The sequence below is a fragment of the Notolabrus celidotus genome, chromosome 18 (assembly GCF_009762535.1).
Source record: "Notolabrus celidotus isolate fNotCel1 chromosome 18, fNotCel1.pri, whole genome shotgun sequence".
In the NCBI taxonomy this organism is placed as follows: Eukaryota; Metazoa; Chordata; class Actinopteri; order Labriformes; family Labridae; genus Notolabrus; species Notolabrus celidotus.
Window position 1 is genome coordinate 20618277 of NC_048289.1, and position 27349 is coordinate 20645625.

A 27349-nucleotide genomic window follows, 5' to 3' on the forward strand; every position below is an offset into this window, starting at 1 on the left:
ATATATATATATATATATTGGAACTTAATTGTTTTTTCAGTGGATAAAGTCAGAATTCTTAAATTAAAGTCAGAATTCTGATTTCAAAGTCAAAATTCTGACTTTTTTCTCAGAAAAAAAAAAAAATAAATAAAATATATTGGACCTTAACTTTTTTTTTTCATTGGATTAAAGTCAGAATTCTGAGTTCAAAGTCAGAATTCTGAGAAAAAAGTCAGAGATTCTGAGATTTTTCTCAGAATAATACAAATAACATATATTTTTGCAGTGGCCCTAATCCTCTTCCATAGTAAGATGTTAAAAAAAATGGGGATTCAATTATCAATTTGCATCAAACCAATGCATCAAATCTTACTGAATTCTACTTTATTTCATTAAACAGTCCTTGGAACAAAGTGTAGCCTCCAAAGTTTGAGTCAGACTGTCTTGTTAGGAAGATTTACATCCTTAGTTTCTACATATGTGGAGAAATATCAAATTATAAGTTTCCAGGGGCAGAGAGTTGCAGGGGTTTTTTTCTTATCTAAAAGAGGAATAAGGAAAATATATCAAACCTCCAGAGGGGCCTTTCATTATCAGGCTCCTTCCCTCTCTCCAGTAACTTCAGTACACCCCTTTAAGAACAGCATGTACTTCACCAAGTTGTGAGAACCAAGAAATATCTAGTTGGAGCTGATTTTATTCTATAAGAAGTAAATATATCTTTATTCTTTAATAAATAAACTGACTTTTCAATTTATCTGCATCCAAAAAAAAGGGAAAACTTCAAAAAATAACTTTTGGACTGAATATAGATTTGAGCTTAAATTATTTTCTCAACAATATGCACTGAACTGTGTAAAAAAAAAAAAAGCCAAGCCATCATACAAAATATATGATTACAATATATATATGACTAGCTTCACAACAAATTGACATAAGACAACATCATTACAGAAATATTCCACAGCACCATGAACAAAACAAACTGGCCCATTTTCCTCATGTGTGCCCTTCAGGTGCTTCTCATGTTCACTTGACTTGTATGAAATTAATGTTTGTTTTTTACTGTAGTTACATAATACAAATGCTGTTTCAGCTTGGCTTACTAACTTTATGATGTCACAAGTTTGGCAAAAGTAAACAATCAAATTTCTTCAACAGTTATCAACTAAAGAGTCAACATAGTGGATATCATGAATGTATGACAGCAGATTTAATCCAAAATGAGTTGAGGAATATGTCTGCATGGGGATTTAAACCCTGTTTTCACCATTAAAGGTGACATATTATGCAAAACCGACTTTTTAATGGTTCTCTACCTGAAACGTGTTCCTCGCATGTCTACAAACTCCCCAAAAATGAAAAAAAAAACATTCTGTTTTGATTTCTCCACGTTTCTGTAAATGTGTGATGAAATGACCCGATCCAATTTTCGTGAATGAAAAAAGCCGATCTTTACAGCAGAAATAAATATTTTTACAGCCTGGTTCAAAAGATGAGTGTAGTCTGGATAGCTCATTTCTTGATCGGCTCACACTGTGAGGGGGGTGAATTTTTTTCTTACGTGGCAATTTCAAAGATATTGAAATTACGAGTATTCCAATGAGAGACACAGCTGACTGCAGGAACACTGTAGCTGTTGGCTAGGAGGCTCAAACTCCGCCTCTTTACGTCACACTGGCTCCACAGCAGCAGTATGGCTGCCGCCACCGATTGGCCTCAAAACAACTCTTCAGAAACAGATGGGTGACGTCACGGATACTACTTCCATATTTTTTACAGTCTATAGTTCAGCCCTCAACTCCTCCACTGTTTTTCATTACCTGCACACAGGTGTGCTAACAAGGAGCTTAGGAGGGAGGCATGCTAGTTGTAGGCTGTCTTAATAAACACAAAGGTCGGTTTTACCCCCCACGTCTGCAGATTTGAAGATCTGGTGGATGATTTTTATTTTTCATGGAAAAGTGCTAGCGCTAGTTAGCATAGCCACATGGCTACATGTTTGTCGCTGTGTACCAAGACACACGTCGACATACTGACAAATAAAACAACAAGAAACACAAAATCTGTGACCAATCGTTCAGAAAGGTCCTGCTAAAGGTGCCTCTCCATCAGGATCAGATTCTGGATCAAATTCAGAGGGTTGAAGTAACGTGGGTCTGTGAGCAGCCGTGTATATTCAGCCAACATGTAAACATTAGATCAACGTGCTGGACAGCCGAGGCCTCATCCACTTCCTGAGGGGGCGTGGTTAGAGAGCTCATTCTCATTTAAAGGCACAGACACAGATAGCAGCCTGTTCTGAGAAAAAGAGGGTTTTTCAGGCATGCCAAAATCTGATTTCAAAGTGTTTTTTTGAGCAATAAACTTTAAAGACATGTTTTGGGGACCTCTTGGACCAATATATTTTGATGAAAAAGAGCATAATATGTCACCTTTCAAGGAATGTGGTCCACTTTTTCACCCTTTACCTTTCAAAATCTCTGCAAGGTTGAGGTTTGCAAGGACGCCCTTTTCAGTGTAACATTAAAGTAATGAAAATTCTTCTCAAGGTACAAAAAATCCTTTATAAAACATTTTGCATTGAATTAACCTGAACTTTGCTGAGGTTCATGTTTGATAGCTGACTTGAACTCATCCAAACAGAGCAGTTCATCAAAAGCAGATCTGCCATCCGTTGCAGCTGAAGTAGATTCCATTTGTAAAATGTTTCCCAGTGTATCGTAGTACAGCCGTACTGACAGGCTGACACTCCTGCAGATTTCTGAAGCATCCCAAAGGCAATTATTCCTGAATTCAGATGACAGTCTTTCAGTGTCTGACAGCCAAATCTGAATTATCCCAGTGCAGTCATTGCTTCCTTTTCCTCTCCGCTGCTCTTTCAACCAGAGTAAAAAAAAAAACGTATCTCTGGCATAGCAGTGTGATTTTTTTTAAGCTTTAAATTCTAAAATCACAACAGTTAGACTTCATTTTGCATCTGATGTAGGTGCAGCTGGTGGAGTCAAGTGCCAGTAAACAAGTTCAGCTCCCGAGCTTTGAATCAGGCGTTTATTCATTTTTCTGTGCTGTTTGCTGGAAGCTCTGTTTGGATGGTGGAGATCTTCTCTCCGATTACTTCCAGCGTGCTCTCTCTCTGCGAGGAACTCGGATGGCCTTTCTCCCCCGAGTTCTGGTTCGAGCTGTTGCCTTCGTCTGACCCCAGGAAGGCTTCCCTGCTGTGTGGTTTGATGAACTGCACGCTGAGTCTGGGCGCCACAACAGCGCCGCCTTGATGGTGGGGCCTTCGGATGCAGTGGGAGAGAGTGGTGACGCAGCTTTTCTTGAAGTTCTCGTTCATGAAGGCGTACACGATGGGGTTGTTGAAGCTGTTGGAGAAGCCGATGGCCTGAACGATGGCAATGATCATGTTGAGCGTGACGCCGTCGTATTTGTTCTCCAGGTCATCTAGACAAAGAAAGGCAAATTAGTATAGACTCAAGTAGGAGTGTAAAAATATAGCAATATGAATCGAATATTGTGCCACAAGGTGTCATCGTTTTGCTGATTAAGGGCACAGGTATAAAGGTACGGCACCGCCTAGGTATCAGATGTGTGTCTTGACCCGGAAGGGCAGTTGGTTTTTGATCGTTGTTGCGTTGTTACGTTGTTACGTTGTTGCCTTGTCACGTTGTTGCCTTGTCACATTGTTGCGTTGTCACGTTGTATCCTTGTCACGCTGTTACGTTGTCACGTCGTCACGTTGGATGCTGTGACGCTGCGTCGGCAGGCGGCATGGAGAACCGCGTCTCAAAATGTTTGTTCGTTCAATGAATGGAAAACTTGTGGACGCTGTATAACACTTTGTACGGTGATGCAAATAAATGGATTGTATTGTGCTGCAAACCAAAGTTACGCCTAAGAATTGTTATTTCAACAACTACAGCAATCGGTATTGTATGGACAAACATATAACAGTACAACGCGTCAGCCAAGACATTCCCGGGAGATATCAAAACACACCAGCAGATTTAGTACGAGACTAAGCTTCTATATTGTCAAAAACCGTGCTATTTGGAACTTTGTTTGTAAACCCTCCGGCGCGTTTGGCACGTCACGGAGGAGGCACGAGGAACGTGGAGCTGTCAGCGGCTATCGTTGGTGGAGGAAGTTTTGGAGCTTCGGAAGGACCGGGGAGCTGCAAGGATTTCAGCGGGCAGGACTTCGGCTGCAGTCATCGTTGGACCCGGAGGGCTGCGGTCATCGTCGGACCCGGAGGGCTGCGGTCATCGTCGGACCCAGAGCTGGGAGCTGCGAGGATTTCGGCTGCAGTGATCTTTGGACCCGAGGCAGAAGCTACGGTGCTATTTCTACGGCTACGCCTGTGGAGCATCGTACCCAAATCACCGCAAGGCGCCCAACGCAGCGTTTTGAGAGGTATGTGTAGCGCTACACTGTTCATGGCCATTTAAAAATGTGTGCACACATGACTCTGTCGAAATCCAATGCATTGGTTGTCAAAGCGGACTGACATAAGACTTTGCGCTGACTTGACTTTTGCGTGGCAAACTATTGAACTGATTTTGTGACTATGTGTTTACCATGGATGAGAACGCGGCGTCAGATGTGGCTAACGGGACCGAAAAGGTTCACGTTCGGTCAGCTGCTCAAAGAGCCAGCAGTATATCTGGCGGTGCTGAGAGGTTACCTGAAAAGCGGGTGATTAAACTCACAGCTAAAGCACTCGCTGGTAAATTAGCGCGTATACAAAATGAAAGAAAATCAAAGCTCAATAGAGCAAGGGTCATTAGGAAAACAATGCAAGGTCTAATGTTGAATGATGATAAAATAGAGGTACAGAGTGCTCTTGATGAATTGATAAAGGTGTGTAATGAAGCGAAATTCATTAATGATTCTTTGTTGCCCCTATTGCCTTGTGACGAAAAGGAAAAACATGAAACGAGGTTTAAAGCAAGCATGATATCAAATGATGAGTGTATTGTCAATGCAAAAAAATGTTTTTTGGGTCATGATGGTTCCACTGCACATGGAAACATTGGTCATGTGGAGGATGACGTTCGTCCTGAGGACAGCGTGTCAAATGTGGGCAGCAAACGCTCAAGTCAAAGGAGCCATCGCAGTGGCAACTCAAGCACTACGTCCTCTGCATGCATAAAAGCTGAGGCGGATAAAGCTTTTTACAGCAAACGGTATTGTATGGACAATTATAATTAATATTATATATAATTATAATTATAGTCCTCGCTCTCACTGTGACTACAGTGTTAGCGTGAGTGGAGTGATGCTTTGTTTCCGACCAGAAGCTGGAAGGAAGAGAGAACCAACATGGTGTATGTTGTGTATTGTTATATCAGTAAATAGCAAAGCTGTATGTTTTGTGTCATTATCCATAAAAATCTATGTAGTGTGCTGGGGAAACTTTTTTATGCTGTCGTTTCAGGTTGACACCACCCGTGTTTTCTGAAGGAGCCCTTAATGAAGATCACTTCTCTTAGAGTTGCAAAATGCAGTTATACATCATGTTTTTAATTGTTCTGGTAATTGAACACCCCTGCGCCCCTGTGTCTCCCTCACTCACACTTAGAGCAAGCATGGGCGGGGCCAACTCAAACGCTCAGGCATCTTTCTCATGTTCATATTAGTTAGTTTGAAGCAGACACAAGTAGTTTTAGGAACAGTAAAAGCTAGATGCAGCTTCCAAAGCTTGATCCGTAAGGCAACTGGACTGGTAGAAATTCAAGGAGGTTTTTCCTCGCCACTGTAACTAGCTAAATATTGCAATGTGCAATGCTCATGATGGATTAAGGTGAGATAAGACTGAGTCTTACCCTGTCTTGAAGTTGGGTCTCTGTTCATAATTTGACATTGAGTGGTCTAGACCTCCTATGTTTGTAAAAGCGTCTAGAGGTAACGTTTGTTGTGATTTGGCGCTATACAAATAAAGATTGATTGTTTGAAATAAGTGGCGAACAAATAAAACCATCTCTACATTGTGATAAATGTTATATTTCCAGTGAAACTCACAGTACTCAAACAGCATGTGGACTGTGTGGAAAGGTGCCCAACAAATGGTGAACAGCAGCACGATGGTGACCATCATTTTCACGGCTCTTTTCTTTTTCCTGTGGAAGAGAAAGACAAACATAAAAGGAAACCTGTTGGTGAAGGTAATGAGTAAAAGCAGATGTATCCATATGTAACAGCACAAGGGGAACAGGTGCAGCTGATAATGATGGCACTCTTTTCAAATACATTTATTAAAAGGCTCAGGCTGTGAATACTCTTCTTTTAAGTTCATTTAAGTGAACTCTCAGAACAATGAGATCTTACATTTTTTAATTTTGGGATGTCTGATCTTTATGCACTTGATATTTTTCAAATTCAAAACTCTTCCCAAACATTGATGTATTTCATCACTGTACATTCCTATAAAGTTTGCAATAAAAAAATGGTTTTCAATGCTCACTAACTTTCTGCATAAAAACTGACTGCTGTAGCAAATAAGACCAGAATTAAAATTATGATGACACTAGTTCTAAGAAGAGGCCAGTTTCCACACGCAACGTATGCTTTCATCTCATAGAATTTATCTGCTTCAACAACATCAACTCCCTTGCTCTCAACAGCATATAAACACCCAAAAAGAATATTTTAACATTTCACACCCTATCTTATATCTTACTAGATTACTTTACGTTATTTTTGTAATTCTCTTTTTATTGAGATATCTTGTCATTATAACACATTTCAATACATCTTAAAAACATGACATTTTCTTTCTTTTTTAACAAAACAAAATATGTATAAAGTAAAAACAAAAACAAACAAAAAACAACCTGATAATAGGATGTTGTTAACACATCTAGTGAGAATTTACTTTTATGAAAATATATATCCAAATATTTCTATTCTAAAATCTCACGTTATTTTTCAAGTAAAGATGTTCTAATTGTAACCAGTCGCTGCGTTAAAGGGTTTATGTCTAATAGAGCTCCAACATCCCAAATAACTACCAAACATGTTTTTACTATTCCCTTAAAAGTGAACCCTTCCATAACTTCAACTCCACTATTTTACCATCTCATAAGTGTTTCACTTTAGCTACATCATTTATTAGGGCCCTAGCACTGACACGCAGTGACGGCGAAGGCTCTCTTGAAACCCGAGGAATTCTTTTTATTATTCTTCCGCCTAGGAGATCGAATATTTGGGGCATTCAACATGCACGAAAGCGCACAAAATTTCGCACACTCATCAGGCCTGGTGAAAAATTTGAGATTCTTTGGGTCTCTAGAATTTTCAAAAACACCTCCCCATAGAGGTTATTTTGAGCTACATGCATGAAAATGAATATGCATATTCATGGCATCAGGACGCACAAAAAAGCCTCTTACACCCATATCCGAAACTCAACAGGAAGAGCGCCACCTAGCTTTGAAAATTCAAAATGGCGCCCAAATAAGGGTGCATACTTTTAAGATCTCAGCCTAGGGTTTTTCTCCAATTCAGTCCAAACAAGGCTCATTCTATGGTAGACACATTGATGATTCAAAATTATTAGAGGCTTTCCGTTCAGACTAATTGTGGGCGTGGCAGACTTTCAGGCGATGCATTAATGAACACGCATGTCTCGCCATGTACAGGAAATGGATATTTGGGGGCTTTAAAATGCCCGAAATCGCACCGAAAAATCAGGCGGTGGCTCGTATGAGGGGGTGGCTCACAAGAGGCAGTGGCTGCAGGTGTGCGAGGGCCCGTTCATCCCCGCTTGTGGCTTTAATTGATATTATATTTGAACCATTATCACTGCTAATTTTTTCACTTAAGTTACTAACCATAGCCCTTTCTGGAGTCCCTGAGCTCCATTTTCTCGTAGGTCCCTCTGAGCTGCCGTAGGCATCCTCCTGCTGCGGACGTTCTGGACTCCAGCTGATACGGACGTGCTGGACTCCAGCGGCAACAGCTACTACTACTCGTCTCATCACTATCACCTCTCTCTCTTACTCCCCTCTATCCCTCTTTCAAGACCCTACTCAGTCAAGGTATGATGGCTGTCTAACATGACTCTGGTTCTGCCTGAGGTTTCTGCCTGTTTAAAGGACGTTTTTTCTCGCCACTGTAACTAGCTAAATACTGGATGTGCAATTCTCATGGTGGATTAAGATGGGGTCAGACTGAGTCAAATCCTGTCTTGAAGTTGGGTCTCTGTTCATAATTTGACATAGAATGGTCTAGACCTCCTATGTTTGTAAAAGCGTCTTGAGATAACGTTTGTTGTGATTTGGCGCTATTCAAATAAAGGTTGATTGATTGATTGATTGACTTACTGTGCCATCATGATATTATTATTGCAAATAAATTGTAACAATCTGCCCCAAATTATACGGTAAGGTTATGAAACTGAATTTCATTACCAATCAACTTTACCTTACACTATATTACAGAAAGTTTCTTCATTGTCTTTGCCTCAAGTGACACCAGGCTGTCAGTCAATAAGGAGTTGAAGTTAAGTAGGGATTTTGGTTGAAAATTGCAGCTCTTCTGAAGAGCTGATGTGTCTTAATGCAGATCAATGTGACAACAGTAAATCAAGACGCCGGCTGCCCTTTAGTTGACGACATCAACATATCAATATCTGACATTTTTAGCGGATGCCTGTTATCAGTCCTTCCCATAGCTGTAATTTGTTCAACACCAGATATCAAAACTCAAAGTAGAGTAGCAGCAAAAACAAGGTCATGTTGGGTGGGTGGATGAACATAGACAAAGACTTCACGCTTCTCTACACATATATCCAATTTATTTGACAAGGTGACATTTCTTGAGGGCTGTGTTTTGTTTCTGCTACTGCCAGAAAGCTGCTGAGCTTTCTTTCACTATATTTATAACAAAGACAATGAAGATCTACCCTATCATTACCTGGCTGTGTTACTCAATTGATTCCAATTGGACAAAACGAAATCACAACAGTGATTAATTCTCAAATCAATCCAAGGAGAGGAGTTCAGCATATTTCACTTATGCCTGTTGACACTGGCAAAAGTGTTTGGTTTTGTCCAGACCTGCTCACCCTGTCTGGATTCTTATTCATTCGAAGTTACTAAACAGATCTTTCTGGAGTTCCTGAGCTCCATTGTCTCATAGGTTCCTCTGAGTCACTACTTTAGACATCCTGCTGCTGTGGACGTTCCAGACTCCAGCTGTTACGGACATTCCAGACTCCAGCGACAACAGCTACTTCTACTACTACTACTACTACTACTACTACTACTACTACTACTACTGTTACTATTATCTGTCTCATAACTATCATCGTTTTCTCGCTTCTTATCCTCCTCTATCCTTCTGTCCAACCCCAACTCGGTCAAGGCAGATGGTTATCTAACATCAGTCTGGTTCTGCTCGAGGTTTCTGCCTGTGATAAGGACGTTTTTTCCTTGCTGCTGTAACTAGCTAAAAACTGTGAGGTGCAATGCTCATGGTGGATTAAGATGAGATAAGATCGAGTCCTGCCAGGAAGAGGGGACTGGATCTTATCCTGTCTTTGTGTTGGGTCTTTGTTAATAATTTAACATAGAGTATGGACTAGACCGGCTCTGTTTGTAAAAGCATCTGGAGATAATGTTTTTCTGATGTGGCGCTATACAAATAAAGATTGATTGATTGATAATGATGATTCAAACAGCCACCTGCTAACTATACATTATCCCTCGCTTATTCTATTCTATCAAAGACAAGTTTAAGGAACCAACATAAACTTAAGGTAAGCTTCAAGATCCAAACTTTTCTTCCAAAACTCAGTAAAACAGAAAAGTTTAGGCTGTCAGGTGGCTGAAAAATGAGTGATATTGACAAGCAAGGGTGCAGTTGCTTGAACAACTTCAAAGATGTGATCCCTCACTGGCTTCCCACCCATGACTACTATCAGCTGTGTTGACAGGTATAGAAAACAAACCCTGAAAACTTCACAAACTACCAGGAGACCAGTCTCAACACCCTTTGGCTATCATCTGCTGTGGACATCGCCTCTTAGGCCACAACCAATTTTTGGGACTTTTATTGATGCTTCATCGGTTACACGTTAGTTTAACATTCCAAGCCAGGACTTCTTTTGCTGTGTTCTTTGTCATCGTTTATAGTTTGACAATCAAATTAAGTGGCAAGATTTGAGTTTCACTCTATTTATTGGAATTTCACTGTTTACAGAGATTAATGAAATGCCAAGTTGCTTTCAGAGGTAGAAAAATCATTCTGAGATTGCATTAGAGCCCATTTGTTTTGCCTCTTTTGTTCCCCACATTGAAGGTTGTCTTGCTTACAAATGAAGCCAATTACAATGTGATCCACTCCTTGCCTGCAGCCTTTTTTGAGGTGGAAAGGCACATATATGACTTCGATACGAGACAGCTCTGACATCTAACCTACCTCGAGATCTTGCTTATCTCCCTGTGGTTCATGGTATCCAGGACCGACGAGTCGCCCACCCTCTTGCGGATCCACAACTCGATGCCGATGCGTGTGTAGAGGAACAGCATGGCTGCCAAAGGGAGCAGGAACAGAGCCACCATGATGAATGTGGTGTACACCTGCCTGTGAGTGGTGGAGGTCCAACTTTCCTGACAGCACACGTGGTAGTGATCGTACAGGAAGTCGTACTTCACCTTTAAAAGCAGAAGGAAGAGAGAGTCTGTAAGAAGCTCTTACTGACAGGGTGGTATTTATGTGAGGCTTTGTGAACCTTATGTTACAGAAACTACAACTGCATCAGAGTCAAGCATCACTCTGTTTTCACAGCATTTTCATTCCACACACCCATTTGTCACTTTCTTACAGCTTATGAGTGTTAACTCTGCAACCCTTATGTGTTTATGTGGAGGGCAGCTCACAGAAAATCAGTTAATGGTCTTTCTAAACAAGATGCAAAAACAACATGAAGTAAAGTGCACTCAACAGCTTTGAATTAACAAGATCAGTTCTCTAGGTTAAAACAAACATTACTGCCCTTATTATCCTCATTTACTACTAACTAGAATAAATGACTGTGTGAAGTGTCCCCGTTTACCCTCAAGACACCCAAAGCTGAAGGAATGATTTGTTTTTAAGGATTTGATTTGAAACCCGACTCTTACCTCCAGTTGTTGAACGAACAGCATTGGCGAGCCCACCACCACTGAGGCAATCCATACCAGCCCTGCAGAAAGCAAACACACATGAGCCTTGATAATATCTACTTGGGGAAAACAAAGGGCTCAAAGAGGAAAGAGAACGAGGGAATCCACCAGTGTGTGACTAATTCAGAAGTCACTATCACAGCAGCTCACGGTTAAATTACTCTTCACTTAATTATAAGCTGACAATCTTTTGTTATACATCATGATAGACTAACCACTGAAGCTGCTTCTACTTAAAACATCAAAGCCGGACGCTCCTCTTTTTTCTTTTTTACCTTTGTCTGATATGTAGGTTGTTTTTTAAAGTTATATTTTTGGGCTTTTACACCTTTAATGCTAGAGGAGAGGACAGTGGGTAGAGTAGGAAACTGGGAGAGAATGAGGGAATGACATGCGGGAAAGGGACAGCAGGCTGGAATCCAACCTGGGCTGCATAACTTAAATCCACGCCCCTGATATATTAGTTCTAAAAGTAAATATTTTCTAATATTTCTGAACAAAAAACTCACTTATCTCAAGCATCTTTGGGAAGAACACAAAAGTATAGCATTAAAATGACACAAACAAACAAAGGCCTTTTGCTCAGTGAACTTGTCTATCCATTTAACAGTTGCAATCATACCTGAGGATACAATTAAAAAAAAAAACTAAAACTTATTGAGCAAAAAGTAGTTTTACAAGGACACTTTACGGTGCAAAACTGAGGAAGAAAGCAGCAGAATGTTTTTAAAACAAGTGGAAAGCCCTTCAAGGGCAGTACTCCTACGACCATAAACTCCTGTGAAGAGTTCTTAGCTGGTTATGAAACATCCTGAAATAAATTACTATTCTATGAGAACCACAAAAGCCAAAGAAGCCATCATTTAAAGTCTGATTATTCATATAAGTCTCCAAGCACTGCCACCAGGGGGGTGTAAGTCAGACAAGGTTATTATTTTGTTTGCCAAAACAGCCTGTTTTTCACTAAAGAAAATGCTTCTTAAAGGTAGGTAGAAATAGGACTATTTAGCAGAATCCAGCAGTCAGATTCTAGATTGAAAAGCTCCCCTACTCACCCTACAGTCGGCGAAGCAACGGTGGCCTTCGAGGACAAGAAGTTCCTGTGATGCATGATAAGTATGATGCTCAGTTTGTCAAGTTTTGTACTATCAAAAACATCTGTCAATACAAGTTTTTTTGCATGCCACATCAACCACTTCCTTCTTTTTTGGCGTCTTGCAACTGGGGCTTTTCATGCTGGGTCTCACTAAATACAAAAAACGTGTGTATTACTAGTTGGTTAGTTTGGCGATGCAAGATGACGCCTCCATGGAAGCAGACTTGCTCCTTATGAAGATATAACCAAGCGGCAACCTCCGCTCTCAAACTATGAAGCCCATGTGGAAGTGTTATAAACTGCAATTCATCAAGAATCCGCTTGAGGCTGGTTGCAGAAACACCGGAAACCACATAGACACCAATTCAAAAAAGACGATCTTTACAGCATTAATAAACATGTTTACAGCCTGTTTCAAAAAACAAGTGTAGTCTGGATAGCTAATTTCTCTATCAGCACACACTGTACGGGGGTGAATTTTTTTCTAAGGCGACGGTTCAGAAGATATTAAGATTACGAGTTTTTGCCCAAATAAGGACATGACTGACTTGACTCCCGGCCGGGAACACATAGCTGTTGGTTAGGAGGCTCAAACCCCGCCTCTTTACATCACACTCTGCCTGGTTGAGTTCCGCATTTCCAATATGGCTGCTGCCGACGATTGGCTTCAAAACAGTGTTCAGGAACAGATGGGTGACGTCACGGATACTACGTCCATATTTTATACAGTCTATAGATATAACAGGCTCATTCTAAGCTACCAAAAACATAAAAATTTTTATGTTCAAGTCATTATTCACTAATTTGAACAATCACAAATATTATATTTAATTTCTACATAATTTAATTACATTTCTATATTTAATGTGTGTTCTGCTAAATACTTCATACTGTATAAGACAAGATCAGCAGCACTGCACAGCATGGTGTAGAAGTGCTGCTGGGTCTTTGTATTGATCACACACAGGTGCTCTGAAGATACTTTAGGTGGGCTGTGCTTAAGCTATCTTGTGGAGGGCTGGCTGCAAAAATCAGGGCTTTGATGAAAACCAGAGAGGGTGACAACACATGAGCTACTTTCAACGTATTACATGTAAAATAAAGGCATTTTACTTCTACACAAACCTTACAGTGTGCCTTCCACCCCTGTACTTAAGCACAATAAGGCTGAGGTATCCAAAGAGCACCTTCCATTAAACTTTAGTGCAGAAGAGGCACTTTTAAGACATCCTTTTTTTCGTGTTCAAAGAAGCAATCATCCACTCCAGTGTGCACAAACGGCTGGATACATAGGAAGCAGACCAGTTTCATGACACTTTTTTAATAGCTTTTCTCTCTCATTAGATAATGATCAAGTGTTTTATGTTTTGTTTGCAGGAGTTTGCAGGAAAATGCAATTTCCCATAAAGTGCATTTAGATAAAAAACACAGCAGATCAGAGCTAAACCACCCAGAGGTCAAAAAAAGGAAATATATCTTTGTGATTAACACGAACATAACCAGATATTTCTCCACTGAGAAATTATCTTCATTTTTCATGTAGAAATCACAGCAGAGAGAGCTTCAGAGGATTCACCAAGTCTGCTGCTGAATTTCTTGAACATCCAGACACGCAGCCCACACTCTTCCTAGGATAAGGCGGGGAACATCTATCATTCAGCGTGACAGCCAATGTGCACTGGGCTGACACGAGAGTCCTTATAGTGCTGTCTCTCTTGATGGGAAGCTGAATCAAAGTGACAGCTTGCCTAAAACTTTTTTGTCGAGCAAAATTGGACGGCTTGAGTCGTCTCTCTTTGGCAATTTGCAATCTTGTAAAAGCAAATCTATAAATTTTAAACAGTGTGGGAGCATATCAACCTTGATGTTTGCCTACATAAAACCTGAAGCCTGCTCTGTTAGAGTCTGCAGAAATGTTAACACTCATCTTCACACAAGTTTGGCACTGAATTAATTAGATCACATCCAGATGACGAGTTTAAATAACACTCATAAGAAAGTCAGGGAATGTGCAATAGCCCACATGACTCTTCTCTAAGAATTGCAGCCTTTAAAGGTGACATATTATGCTCTTTTTCATCAAAATATATTGGTCTAAGAGGTCCACAAAACATGTCTTTAAAGTTTATTGTTAAAAAAACACTTGAAATCAGACTTTGGCATGCCTGTAAACCCCTCTTTTTCAGCCCTGCTCAGAACAGGCTGTTTTCTGTGTCTGTGCCTTTAAATGAGAATGAGCTCTCTAACCACGCCCCCTCAGGAAGTGGATGTGGCCTCAGCTCTCCAGCACGTTGATCTAATGTTTACATGTTGGCTGCATAGACATGGCTGCTCACAGACCCGGGTTACTTCAACCTTCTGAATTTGATCCAGAATCTGATCCTGACGGAGAGGAACCTGCAGCAGGACCTTTCTGAACGATTGGTCACAGATTTAGTGTTTCTTGTTGTTTTATTTGTCAGTATGTCAACGTGTGTCTTTGTACACAGCTACGAACATGTAGCTATGTGGCTATGCTAACTAGCGCTAGCACTTTTCCATGAAAAATAAAAAGTATCCACTAGATCTTCAAATCTGCAGACGTGGGGAGAAAAACCGACATTTGTATTTATTAAGACAGCCTACAACTAGCATGCCTCCCTCCTAAGCTCCTTGTTAGGACAAATGTGTGCAGGTAATGAAAAACGGAGTAGGGGTTGAGTTGTATTTTATACAGTCTATGGGCTGAACAAGCTACTAGCTCTGACTTCTGTTACAGACCGAATGTTGTTGTGACGTATGAAAAACACGGAAATCTGAAATGGCTCGTTTCAGCACACATATATTACAGAAAGGTGGAAAAATCAAAACAGGGGCAGAATGGATTTTTTTCCATTTTCGTGAGGGTTTGTAGACATGCCAGGGACACATATTTCAGGTAGAGAACCATTAAAAAGACAATTTTGCATGATATGTCACAGGTTCTAACCTGCAAAAAAGAAACTTAACAGTTTAACAGTGAGTTTAATAATAATAATTCAGCTCTATTTTGTTGTCCTGTTACCTTCTGACACAGTTATCATCTTAAAGTCCTGTTGTAGTCGACCTGGATCACTGATATGTGGCTATTTGTGGCTTACATCCACAATCGATGAGTATTTCTGATCTATACAATCTTTAAATGGTCTGGAGTCCATATATGATGTTTTATTTTGAGATTGGCGGATGTTGCATGTGATCCTCGTGCCTGACTTCCTGTCCAGGACGCTCTGTGGACCCTAGAGCAGTGGTTCTCAACTGGTCTGGCTTCAGGACCCACCATCACCCCTTAGTGATGAGCAGCGACCCAAATCAAGGAACATTTTTCAAATAATGAGGTATAGTTTTCAGTTTATCCACTGCGGATTGGTCTAACATCTATCTGGCCATGTCCATGGCTGCCAGTAAGATAAGGTCCTCTGCAATGCTGTGGGGCTTCTTTTACTTCGCACTACGATGTGCCACCCAGAAGATGCGAGGAGTGGGCCTGTTCTTGCTTTCGAGCACAAAGAAGTAAGACATTTTTGTGATGTCCTCAGGTCTTGCAGTCGTCTTCGAAAATACTCTACAGGTTTATCTTTGAGAGAAGAGTGTTTTGTTTCCAAATGCTGCTTTAATTTTGACAGCTTCATAATTTTAACTTGCCAACACCTCACAACACACAGAGGTTTTTGTCCTCCTTTGTTATAAATATAAGAAAATCCATATTTAATGTGGTTGCTGTCGTTATTTTATTTATTTATTTATTAGTTTATTTGACAGGGGCTATGCAAAACAAAAACTGTCAAGCCAGAGTTAGCTATAAGCTAATTTTCATCTGTGGTCCCTATTGTGTTTAGCCATGCTTATTTATCATTAAAACAAAAACTTACTTTGATTGTCTTCTTCTGTACTGTGAAATGAACAGTGTCACTTCGCATTACAAGGTATTATCGCCACCTACTGTTCTGGAGTGTGAATAGACGGCACTCTGCAAAAAAACAATTTTTTCCCCATCTGAAGGCTCGGGACCCACTCAAAACGGATCCGCGACCCACTTTGGGATCACGACCCACCAGTTGAGAAACATTCCCCAAGAGCATTGACTAGAATGGGGACGTATCGGCTGCGCAGTGCACGTAACGCCATGCATCCTGTGGACCTGAGGGTTTGGGGTCTGCAGAAATGTTAACACACATCTTCACACAAGTTTGCACTGAATGAATTAGATCCCATCCAGATGACGAGTTTGAATAACACTTATAAGGAAGGCATGGAATGTGCAATAGCCCACATGACTCTTTCTAAGAATTGCAGCCTTTAACATGCTCATATTTCACATTCTCCTGAGACACACAAACGCACACCAAAAAATGTTTTAATAAGCCGCTCTTGCGAAGATAGAATACCTAGCATCTTGTATGCTCTTTTTGACGAGTACTGCCTCCTCATCCTCAACGGGAAGACGATACCCTGGTATCTTTCGATGGCGATGCACGTCATGGTGAGGATCCCCGTCACTATGGCTGTGGTCTGCACAAAGGGTACTGTCTTGCACACCAGAACCCCTGCAGAAAATAAAAACAAAGGACATCAACAAAAAAGGAGGTCCCTGGAAAACAACACCAAACATTTAAATTCAAGCTCACACCCCTCTTCATTGTTAGATTAGAGACTAGACACACAGTGGAGCTCTTCTCCTCATCCTCCTTTGTATCTACCTGTGGTGGGATGAATTAAAATGACAAAACGACCCTCTCTGATCGCTCTTGAACACGGGCCCTCGCGCGCGCACACACACACACACACACACACACACACACACACACACACACACACACACACACACTCTTTTCACACTTAATGAAACATCGAGGTGGAACCCAGGTGGAGACTTGCATGGTAAGATGCACCAACCACCAAGCATAATGAGCCTTTCAATAGAAGCACATGTTTGGAGCTGGCCTGTTATCACTATGGTACACTGATTGTCAGCTGTCCTTGTTGGTTTCAGGCATTGTGCAGAAAATAATTAAGCTTACGTTGTGTGTTCACCTGTAAGAAAAGCCTTAATGTAATATTAAGGATTATGCATAAAAGAAAAAAAGGCATTATGCACTTCGTGACTGCACTCAAGAGTATTTCAACACATTCAGCGTACAGGCGCGTGTCCAGAGAGGCAGCCAGGGGTGGCTTCTAATGCTCTGGGCGGTCGATTTGATATTAGAGAAAGCGCTTTTGAAAAACCATCCTCACAAACTGTAGAAAAACATGTGACACTTGAGTGTTCACGTGTAGGAGAGGAAGCAGGCCCTCAAAGATTGAAAAAAAACTTAAGGGCACTGTCTAAACAAACACTTCTTTGCAACATACAGCAAATACAAATTCTCTAGATTAGGAAAAAACACCAGAGAGTATTATGGTTAGAAGATGAGATAGAAGATGTTTCATGTTATTGGTCAGGCATATGTGATTTGTAGAGATAGAAAGTGTAAATTACACACACAACCAACTCAAACTACTGGAGAGAGTAAATGTGGAACATTTTATGAAGATATTTTAAGACAACCCAAATTCAAAGTAAGTACAAAGATAGCATTACATCAAGATGTTGGCAAGAATGCGGGGAACAAATGGCAAATCACAGTCATATATTTTGGTCATGTAAAGTTATAAGGGAATTTTGGGATGACAGCCTTCAAGAAATCTTAAACATTTTGGGCATCTCTCTGAATCATGGCCCACATGTCCTCCTTTTAGGAAAATTACCAGAAGAGATAAAAGAGAGTGATTCTTAGTTTTTAGAGCAGCAATAATGAAACAAACTACAAGACGTTGGCTGAAAAATGACAGTTTAGTAAAGACCAAATGGAAGAACCTTGTAAATGAAATTTATAGAATGGAGATAATTACGGTGAAAATCAGAAATCAGCTCTTTGTTTTAAAAAAAAAGATGGGAGAAATGGGAGAGATACACAAGTAGCAATGCTTAAATTGATTCACTGGTTATAAGTGAGAAATTATTTGGCAGTAGTACATGTTCTTCATTTTATTAAATGCTCTATTTATTTTTGTATCTTTAACGCTTGCTTCTCTCCTCTTTTCAATGCTTAATATACACATGAAATTGTACACAGGTATACACTTTGTCTATTTTCAAATATGTATCAACTCGCTGAATTAACTATATGAATTAAGCCCCCTTGGATGTCACTCACACTAATAATGGTAATACATTCCCATATTTTGCAAGTGTAAGAAGTCTATCAAAATTCAATGTAATTCTGATTCAATGTAAATTGCAATCTTATTGAAAATTAATTAGTATTTCTTTACTTTTATTTAATATCATTATTATCCTTTTTCTTTGGTTGTTGTATATCACTTTATCCATTTGTATTGTTTTGGTTTTTTTTCGTTTTTTTTCTTCGTTTGACTAACTTTATGTAATAAACTTGAAAAAAGCAAAAAAAAAAAAAAAAAAGTGTAAATTCATTCATATTTATTAATGTGTTTGCACACTTTGTGCCCAAGTCAGGCCACCCAGGTCTTCAGAAAGTATCCTGATCCTGTTTACATGATTGGTTTTAGAGTTACAAGAATTCTGCACACTGTCCAACTTGGACAGGCAAACATTTCGGTACTAGACCTTCATCAGGCAAACCAAACCAGGTTCGCCCTGATGAAAGTCTAGTGCCGAAACTTTTCCATTAAAATGGTTTCTTTTTGCAAGTTGGGCAGTGTGTGGGATTCATGTCATTCTAATTCTGTGAGATTTTCACACCTCTCCTACGCACCTGTCCCATGAAGTAGATGTGCAGGGCCTTTTCTTCTGTACATTTTTGGTTTTGAATTGCAATCATCCACATGAAATACACAGAAAAAGCCATGCTGTTATTTTGACAGGCCCTCGCCTTAAGCTAGGCCTTAATTTCATGTTAAGGATAAAAAAAAATAAGTAAAACTGTTATGCCAGGTGGCTGCACCCGAAATTAGATTGTCCTTACACCCTGTATCTCTTCAACCAATGAAGTAAAAGTTTGTAATAAGAGGCTGCTATAAAGAATCTGCTGTTTAACTCATTAAGTGAAAGAACTGAAGTAGTTCAAAGTATCCCTTATTAAGGCTTTAAATGTCTGAGGAGAAGCTTCCTCCCTGCTTAACAAGATGAGTCTTAAATACATTTTGATTGGCTGTCTGTCTGATGAGAGGGTTGAATATCAATAGGGGAAAGTTGAAGAGAAACAGGGGATCTTCAGCAGCCAGAGAGTTTGGATCAGAAGCAAGAAGTGAAAGATAAGGTGGTGTCTGAGTCCTCTTTTATACAACCTACGTGTGTTCTAGTTCTCAGCGACTTGACATCTCTTTTCTTCAGAGAAAAAGGAGGGGTCAAAAGGTCAGAGTGGAATAATAGGTAGGTGAGAACAAGCTACCACAAGAGCAGTAAGGGTCATGTCTACACCTTTATCTTAACACTACACATACCATACGTTGTCAGGCAGATCTGATCAGATTAGGATCGATCCATTTACACCTTTAATTAACATGCCTTTTTTTGAAGCAGACAACGTGTTAAAAGCTGATCACACTTAATACCAGGTGTAAATTAGGACTTTGTCATCTTCTAAAGGTCCCATATGATGACAAAAAGGTTTTACCTTGCCTTTGTAGTGCATCTCAAAAAAACTATAACATTGTTAAAAGGTTCATTTTCCTCCGAATAACTCAAAATTCTTAGAGTAGCTGGAAACGGAACATATTTTAAGATTATTTTTTTAAGCCGGAGGGTATAACTATCCAAATGAAATAGAAAAAGGCTTAAAATGTTTAAATATGAAGCAACTGATGAAAATATTGAACCTTTTCATGATTTTTACATTTTTTAAGAAGCACTTGTTTACCTTTTTTCATCATCCAATCTAGCCACCTAGAAGCCCCTCTGTATCTCATCAACATAACACACAGCTTCTACAAGGCAATTTGAACCAGCTCCTGTGACGACATGGTCACAGGGGTCACAGGGGTCATTTGCATCGGCATGGCAAACCTCTCCCACTCTCAGTCCTTGGTTGATTCAGCTTCCATCTAGCTTATTGTAGTGTTGCTAGGTGTTGCAGAGTCAAGGTGTTGAAGGTGAGAGCCAGAAACACCAATTGCTCTGTTGCTGGTTATAAAAAGTTGACGCACAGGGCTGGCCCTAGCTTGATTTGGCAAATTTGGCAAGATTAAAATTTGGAACCCCAAATTTTTTGGGGGGGCAACATTTGTCTATGGGGATGGCATCATTATCTATGCCATAATGAAACACAGATCCAACAGATACACAAAGATCTACAATATGCTAAGACAAGAGGACATCATGGGGCTTTTTGGGAGACAGCTCAGACATCAGTGTTTTGTCACCTTTGATGCTATTTTATACACTATAGGCGGTGATCATACACTGTCATCTCTTTTCTTTCTTGATCATACACTGCTATCTTTCCCTTCTTCATCATATATACTGCTATCTCTTTTCTTTCTTCATCATATGCTGATGCTTGCCTGTTTGCATACTTGAACATAATAGGATCAGCCGTGCATTGTCTTACTAATTAAACAGCTGAACCAGCGGCCTTATTTGAGTTTTCTCTACATAACCTTGTTGTTTTTGCGTGCAATATAGATTTAAAAAATCTAAGTTTTATACTTAGAATATTCTGTTGTCCCTTTTACTTTAAGCTACGAGTCTCTTAATTGTAAAGGGTTATGCGTAATATTGTCATGCAGTCAGCATCATGCAGACTTTGGGTCAATAAGGAAAAACAAACATTCGACTATTCGTCGACTATGGGCAAAATCTGATGAATTAGATTCAACTAAGCAAATCCTTAGTCGGGCTCACCCCTTTTGCAATCTCTTTTCTTTCTTGATCATACACTGGTATCTCTTTTCTTTCTTGATCATACACTGGTATCTCTTTTCTTTCTTGATCATACACTGGTATCTCTTTTCTTTCTTGATCATACACTGGTATCTCTTTTCTTTCTTGATCATACACTGCTATCTCTTTTCTTTCTTCATCACACACTGCTATCTCTTTTCTTTCTTCATCATACACTGCTATCTCTTTTCTTTTTTGATACACTGCTATCTCTTTTCTTTTTTGATACACTGCTATCTCTTTTCTTTCTTCATCATACACTGCTATCTTTTTTCTTTCTTCATCATACATTGCTATCTTTTTTCTTTCTTCATCATACATTGCTATCTCTTTTCTTTCTTCATCACACATTGCTATCTCTTTTCTTTCTTCATCACACACTGCTATCTCTTTTCTTTCTTCATCACACACTACTATCTCTTTTCTTTTTTGATACACTGCTATCTCTTTTCTTTCTTCATCATACACTGCTATCTTTTTTTCCTTTTATCATACACTGCTCTCTTTTCTTTCTTCATCATACACTGCTATCTCTTTTCTTTCTTCATCATATGCTGCTACCTCTTTTTTCTTCATCATACACTGCTATCTCTTTTCTTTCTTCATCATACACTGCTATCTCTTTTCTTTCTTCATCATATGCTGCTATCTCTTTTTTCTTCATCATACACTGCTATCTCTTTTCTTTCTTCATCATACACTGCTATCTCTTTTCTTTCTTCATCATATGCTGCTACCTCTTTTCTTTCATCATACACTGCTATCTCTTTTCTTTCTTCATCATAAGCTGCTATCACTTTTCTTTCTTCATCAGACACTGCTCTCTCTTTCCCTTCTTCATCATACACTGCTATCTTTCCCTTCTTCATCATATACTGCTATCTCTTTTCTTTCTTCATCATATGCTGATACTTGCCTGTTTGCATACTTGAACATAATAGTATCAGCCGTGCATTGTCTTGCTAATCAAACAGCTGAACCAGCGGTCATGATGAAGTGAAATGTACACCGTGTTAAAAAGTCCTCCTTTAATGAGATGTTTCTATTAAGGCTAACTTGTCCCCCTCCCCCTTTCTGCCTCCTCTCCCTTAATGTTCTGCATTCCTCCTCCTGCTGTAAGCTGTGTCAGGGGGTGAGTAGTGAGTGAGTGGTCGAGCAACTGAGAGAGGGAGGGTTGAATGCAACTGAAAAGAGCAAAGACATTGTTATTCGGGCAGTATGCCTATATTTCTCATCACATACAAGGCCACATTCAAAACATTTGGGATTTAAGGCGCTCCTCCAGATTGTGGCTCCCGAGGCAACCGCCTTTATCTTCTGCGCCTTGAGCGGGCCCTGCTGACACAATGTCTACATTTTGTCCAACCACCGCAGGGCTAAAGAAAACAGTGGTTGTTTTTTTATAAGCAACAACATGCCCACAACAGATGGTGAAAATTTGTTTGTTTGTGCCCACCACTTCACCTCCGACTGCTTCGACAACAAGGGCGGACCTCATAGTTACATGCAATAGGCAAACAAGTAGGAATAAGACTGAAATTGTCATGTACCACTAAGAGGCATGCTGTCGTAATTGTTGCTGCAACAACATGAGCAGCTGCCTCGTGTTCTCGTGGGGGTTCTCCTTGAACACTCGCCATATTTGTTTTGGTGTTTTTCTACCTCTGCATCCGTCTACACCAGTCTGCATCCTACCCTCTCAGACAACATTCAGACAGCCAATCAGTGCAGCGCCTCATTATCATAGCATCCCCGCCCACTCAGATCACTGCATGCATAATGATGTTACAAACTGAGAGGCTGCAGATCGTCCAGAGAGACCACATTTGTGATGTTTCTATAAATTGATTTCACAACAAGGACATGTTGTGAGGAGGATTAGTTTAGTTTAGAAAACTTTAATGTCCTCCAAGAGGCAATTTGTGGTACAGCACAGCTTTAAAATAACACAACAACATGAAAGGTACATCAGACACACACAACAAACTGATCCAAACAACCCATAGTCGCTGTTTCACAGTAGTAGTCAGTGCTAGCCCAATGTAAACAACAATCACAGTTTAAATACAAATAATAAAATAACACTGGTGTACTTGTAGACAACCTTAGATCACTTGTGCATCTTATTTAATTGAGTTATTACCATGGGAATGAACAAGTTTTTAGCACGATTTGTTCTTATCTTTGGGTATCTATACCTCTGGCCAGAGAACTTTGAATTTGTCTGTTCTTACATAACTGCTCATCCAACTTCTGCAAAGTTGGGAACAAACCTCTGTTATCTATCACCGTGTCAACCTTGAAATACAAAACTAAAAAGTTACTCGGTCAAAAGTTTGGTATACACCAAACAAAAGCAAGACTAAGCACAGCCAGATGTGCCTTTCTAACATCTGGCAAGGGACTACGGGTGTAAACTAGCCTTTTGGCTAATTCTGGCATATTTACAGAAGTGTTAATTAATATGCATGGTCCTTTTAAATAATAAATAAATGAATAAAATGTCTGTAACACATGCTCATTACTTTTGAAAGGTCTTTTATTTTGGAGATATTTAAAATCTTGACAATTTTTTTGATGAAGAGTAATGAGAGTGAAATGTGCTGCAAAGTGCTTCAACCAGACAGAGAACCCTGAACACCAGTTCATAAAGAACCTAATCACCAGTCTAAGAAGAACAAATGGCAGGCTTGGCAACTTTATGTGTGGAGGTTTAAATGGGAATACATTCCTGTGTTAGTACCAACAGCAGAATAAACAAGGGACTGAAAATCCTAGTTCAAACCTGCCTAATGTAAATAAATAGTAGACAACATAGGGCCAATGAAAAACTACTCAACAAAGGTTTCAGGATATTTTTTCCACTTCACTGATATACCAAACAAATCCAAAAGTCAAAAAATGGTCAGTATCTTCGTCCAAACTGCAAATGAACGTCCTTCGACTTTGAAGCTTTCAGAGTGCTTTACACTACAAGCCTCACTGGCCTTTCACACAACACTCACACAATGATAGGTAAGGCTGCCATTAGAGGCACTAACCTGCCCATGTAATCCAGCTCATGGTGACACAGAGGGCTCTATTTACATAGGCAATTTAGAGTTCAGCTCACCATGCAGGAGCCAGATATCGATCTGCACTACTTCCATCACTGAGCCACAGCTATTCTCTCGTGCAACAATTCAGGCACACCTGAAAAATGAAGCTTTAATGACTTAATTATCACTTGAGGTTCAGCCTATTATTTCCTTTATTGTAGACCTATCAAGATCCCCATGATATTTCACTCTTTTTGAGCTATTAACATTCGTTACATGTATTTAGCGTCTTTATTTCACCTCTTTTAATATGACATATTGCAGGAAAGAGTAACATCATATTAACAGGTGACTGAAAACGATGGAGCTTATCTCGAGTACATTTCTTAACTCCATCCTCATGCACACTGCGTTCATAATTTTAAACATGCATTTTCTGGACTTTGCAATGCAATATTTCCATTTTTTTTTTTGCTTTTCTTTGTTCCCCACAATGCATTAGAAGAAGTTTAAGGCGGATTTCCAAGTGCGTAATACGACAGCATCCTTAACATCGTGTACACCTGGCTTCATTTGGCACATTCATATAGTCATTTTTACTATTAAGTACGTTAGAGAAGTTTATAACTCACCCCCAAACCATTCAGACGAGATGTTCTGCAGCAGAGTGAAAGGTATGCAGAAGAAAGTGATGAGCAGATCACTGACAGCCAGAGAGCAGATGAAAACATCCGTCGCTGTCTGCGTCGCGCGTTTCTTCAAAACTATATAGATAACCAAACTATTTCCAGCCAAAGCGAGGGCGAAGATCACCATGTACACAATCACGAAGGTGATTTTGGCACTGTGCGGTAACTCGGGGATGTAAACGAGCGGCTCGATGTTGTAGGTGTTGATGAACTCCTGCCGGCTCAGGTTATAGTACTGGAGCATCTCCTGCAGCGCTTCTGGGGTGATCTTCGTGGACCCCTGCTCCGCATCTGTCGAAGCTGCTGCCATCCTCATATACGCGGCTCCAAACCTGATATCAACTTGTTTGCAGAAGAAGAATAAAACAAGTTAGGAATCAGACGCGTAAACCTTCTCTTTGGACCTATTAGTGCGCATTTACTGAATGTTCCTCCTTCACCCAGCCACACATGCTGATGCTGCTGCTCTGCCGCAGCTGTTCATCTGTGTTTATGTTCAGAGATGAACATGTGTGTGCGTAAGTGTGTGTGTGTGTGTGTGTGTGTGTGTGAGAGAGAGAGAGAGAGGAAGAGTCACTGTATGTGTGGACTAAAGAGGAATGGATGACGGACCAATTACCGCTCTGCTGACGAAGTTGTACGATGAAGTCTAAATCCGCATGTGAGAATATTTTATAAAGTCTGTGCAGGAGATATAACTGCTTTAAATCCGTCAGCATATAGGGAGTCTGCACAATTCAATTTTCTCACCTTTATACAATAGTAGTGATGATCGTGTGGATTTCGCAGGTGGTAGTTCAGGAGTGCCTTATAGAATACAACAAACAGGATTTGGACCCTAAACTGTATCACTCCGCTGCAGGAGGGCTGATCACTGGTAATCGGGTTGCAGTCACACCTACAATCAAAGCAGATTACTCCTGTTTCCCTTTGTGCATGATAGCTGTACACATACAAATAGTGGATGTGGAAAGACAGCTATATTTGTGTAGCTTGTCACCAGTCCAAACTGACACTTTGGTGGAGCCCTGTTGAACCGCATTTTGTAATAATGGTGCATTTTGTAATAAACGTCCAAAATGTAATAACTTTTTCATTTCATTTTGTAATAAACTGCCGCATTTTGTAATAAACTGCCCCAACGCATTTTGTAATAAATTTTGCCGCATTATGTAATAAGTTATTACATTTTGAGAAGATTATTACAAAATGCGGCTTTATTACAAAATGAAATGAAAAAGTTTTTACATTTTGGACGTTTATTACAAAATGCACCGTTATTACAAAATGCGGCTCAACAAGCCCAACTAAGTGCACAAACAAAACTGTTGTTGCTTATAGTACAACTATTAACTGCTTATATAACTGTTGTGTTGTTCCATAGCAACATAAGAAGTTTGTGACCCATAAAAGTATGGGGTGTCGTTTGTAAAGTTGTTCACACTGTATATAACAGCAACAACTCTCCACATTACTAACTGCGCCCCATACAAATTCACACTGCCGACTAGTGGAAGTGTCAAAATGAGTGCTTCATAAAGCAATACAGATATCCCAACCATAGTCTGTCAGTACCAAGCGGCAACCTCCGGTCTAAAAATATGAGTGCTAAAAACTGCAGTTTATCGAGGATCCGCTTGAGGCTGGCTCCAGAAGTTCCTGAAACCACATACACACCAATTCAAAAAAGCCAATCTTTACAGCAGAAATAAACATGTTTACAGCCTGGTACAAAAGACGAGTGCAGTCTGGATAGCATTTTCGAAGATATTAAGATTACGAGTCTTCCAATGAGAGGGACAGCTGACTTAATTGACAGGCGGAACGCTGTAGCTTTTGGCTATGAGCAGTGGCGGTTCTGGGGAGGGGCCAACAGGGGCCAGTGCCCCTGTAAAACTGAACCTGGACCCCCCTGTGGCAAACCAAACAAGTATTATACAATAAAAAAAGCTTTGGTATTGCGCTGATGTTACAGGCGAAACACATGCGTGTGGCACTTGGTTCCAGTCCTTTAGAGCTCTAAGAGACTCATGTTGAGTGTAAACAGCCAAACAGCTGCTGTCAGTCTGCATTTTGATATAGTACACAGTAGTATATATGTCTAGTATATAGGGATGCACTGATGTTTTGCCAGTTTGTTCTCAGCTGGTCCTCGCCCTTCTCAGTCTCTTTTTTTTTGCCTTTTCTTTTATTATGTTTTAATTGCTTCATCATGGAACCAAAATGAACAAGCACAAAATTAATATTATTTGAATTTGCCCAAATAAAGTAGAGATCTCTGATATACATTTTATGAAGACAACGGGACCGTTTTTTAAAATGACCTTATTCTGAATAAAATATTAATTATGATTTTTTTATTTTTTCATTTATTTATTTTCGGGCCCCCTGTCAGTCATGAGCCCTTAGAATCATCCTAACTTTTCCCCCCTATACGGCGCCACTGCTTAAGG

General features: G+C 39.9%; 1 protein-coding gene across 1 annotated transcript; it reads right to left on the reverse strand.

The window, feature by feature from the left end:
* Positions 1-2438: 2438 nt before the first annotated feature.
* Positions 2439-25805, reverse strand: LOC117830286 (pyroglutamylated RF-amide peptide receptor). The gene is made up of 7 exons (XM_034708339.1): positions 25647-25805; positions 24840-25238; positions 16656-16814; positions 11112-11173; positions 10408-10643; positions 6007-6104; positions 2439-3429 (listed from the first exon to the last, which is right to left on the reverse strand). The coding sequence occupies exons 2-7, from the start codon at positions 25210-25212 to the stop codon at positions 3038-3040; spliced, it is 1320 nt and encodes a 439-aa protein (XP_034564230.1). The 5' UTR covers positions 25213-25238; positions 25647-25805; the 3' UTR covers positions 2439-3037.
* Positions 25806-27349: the final 1544 nt, after the last annotated feature.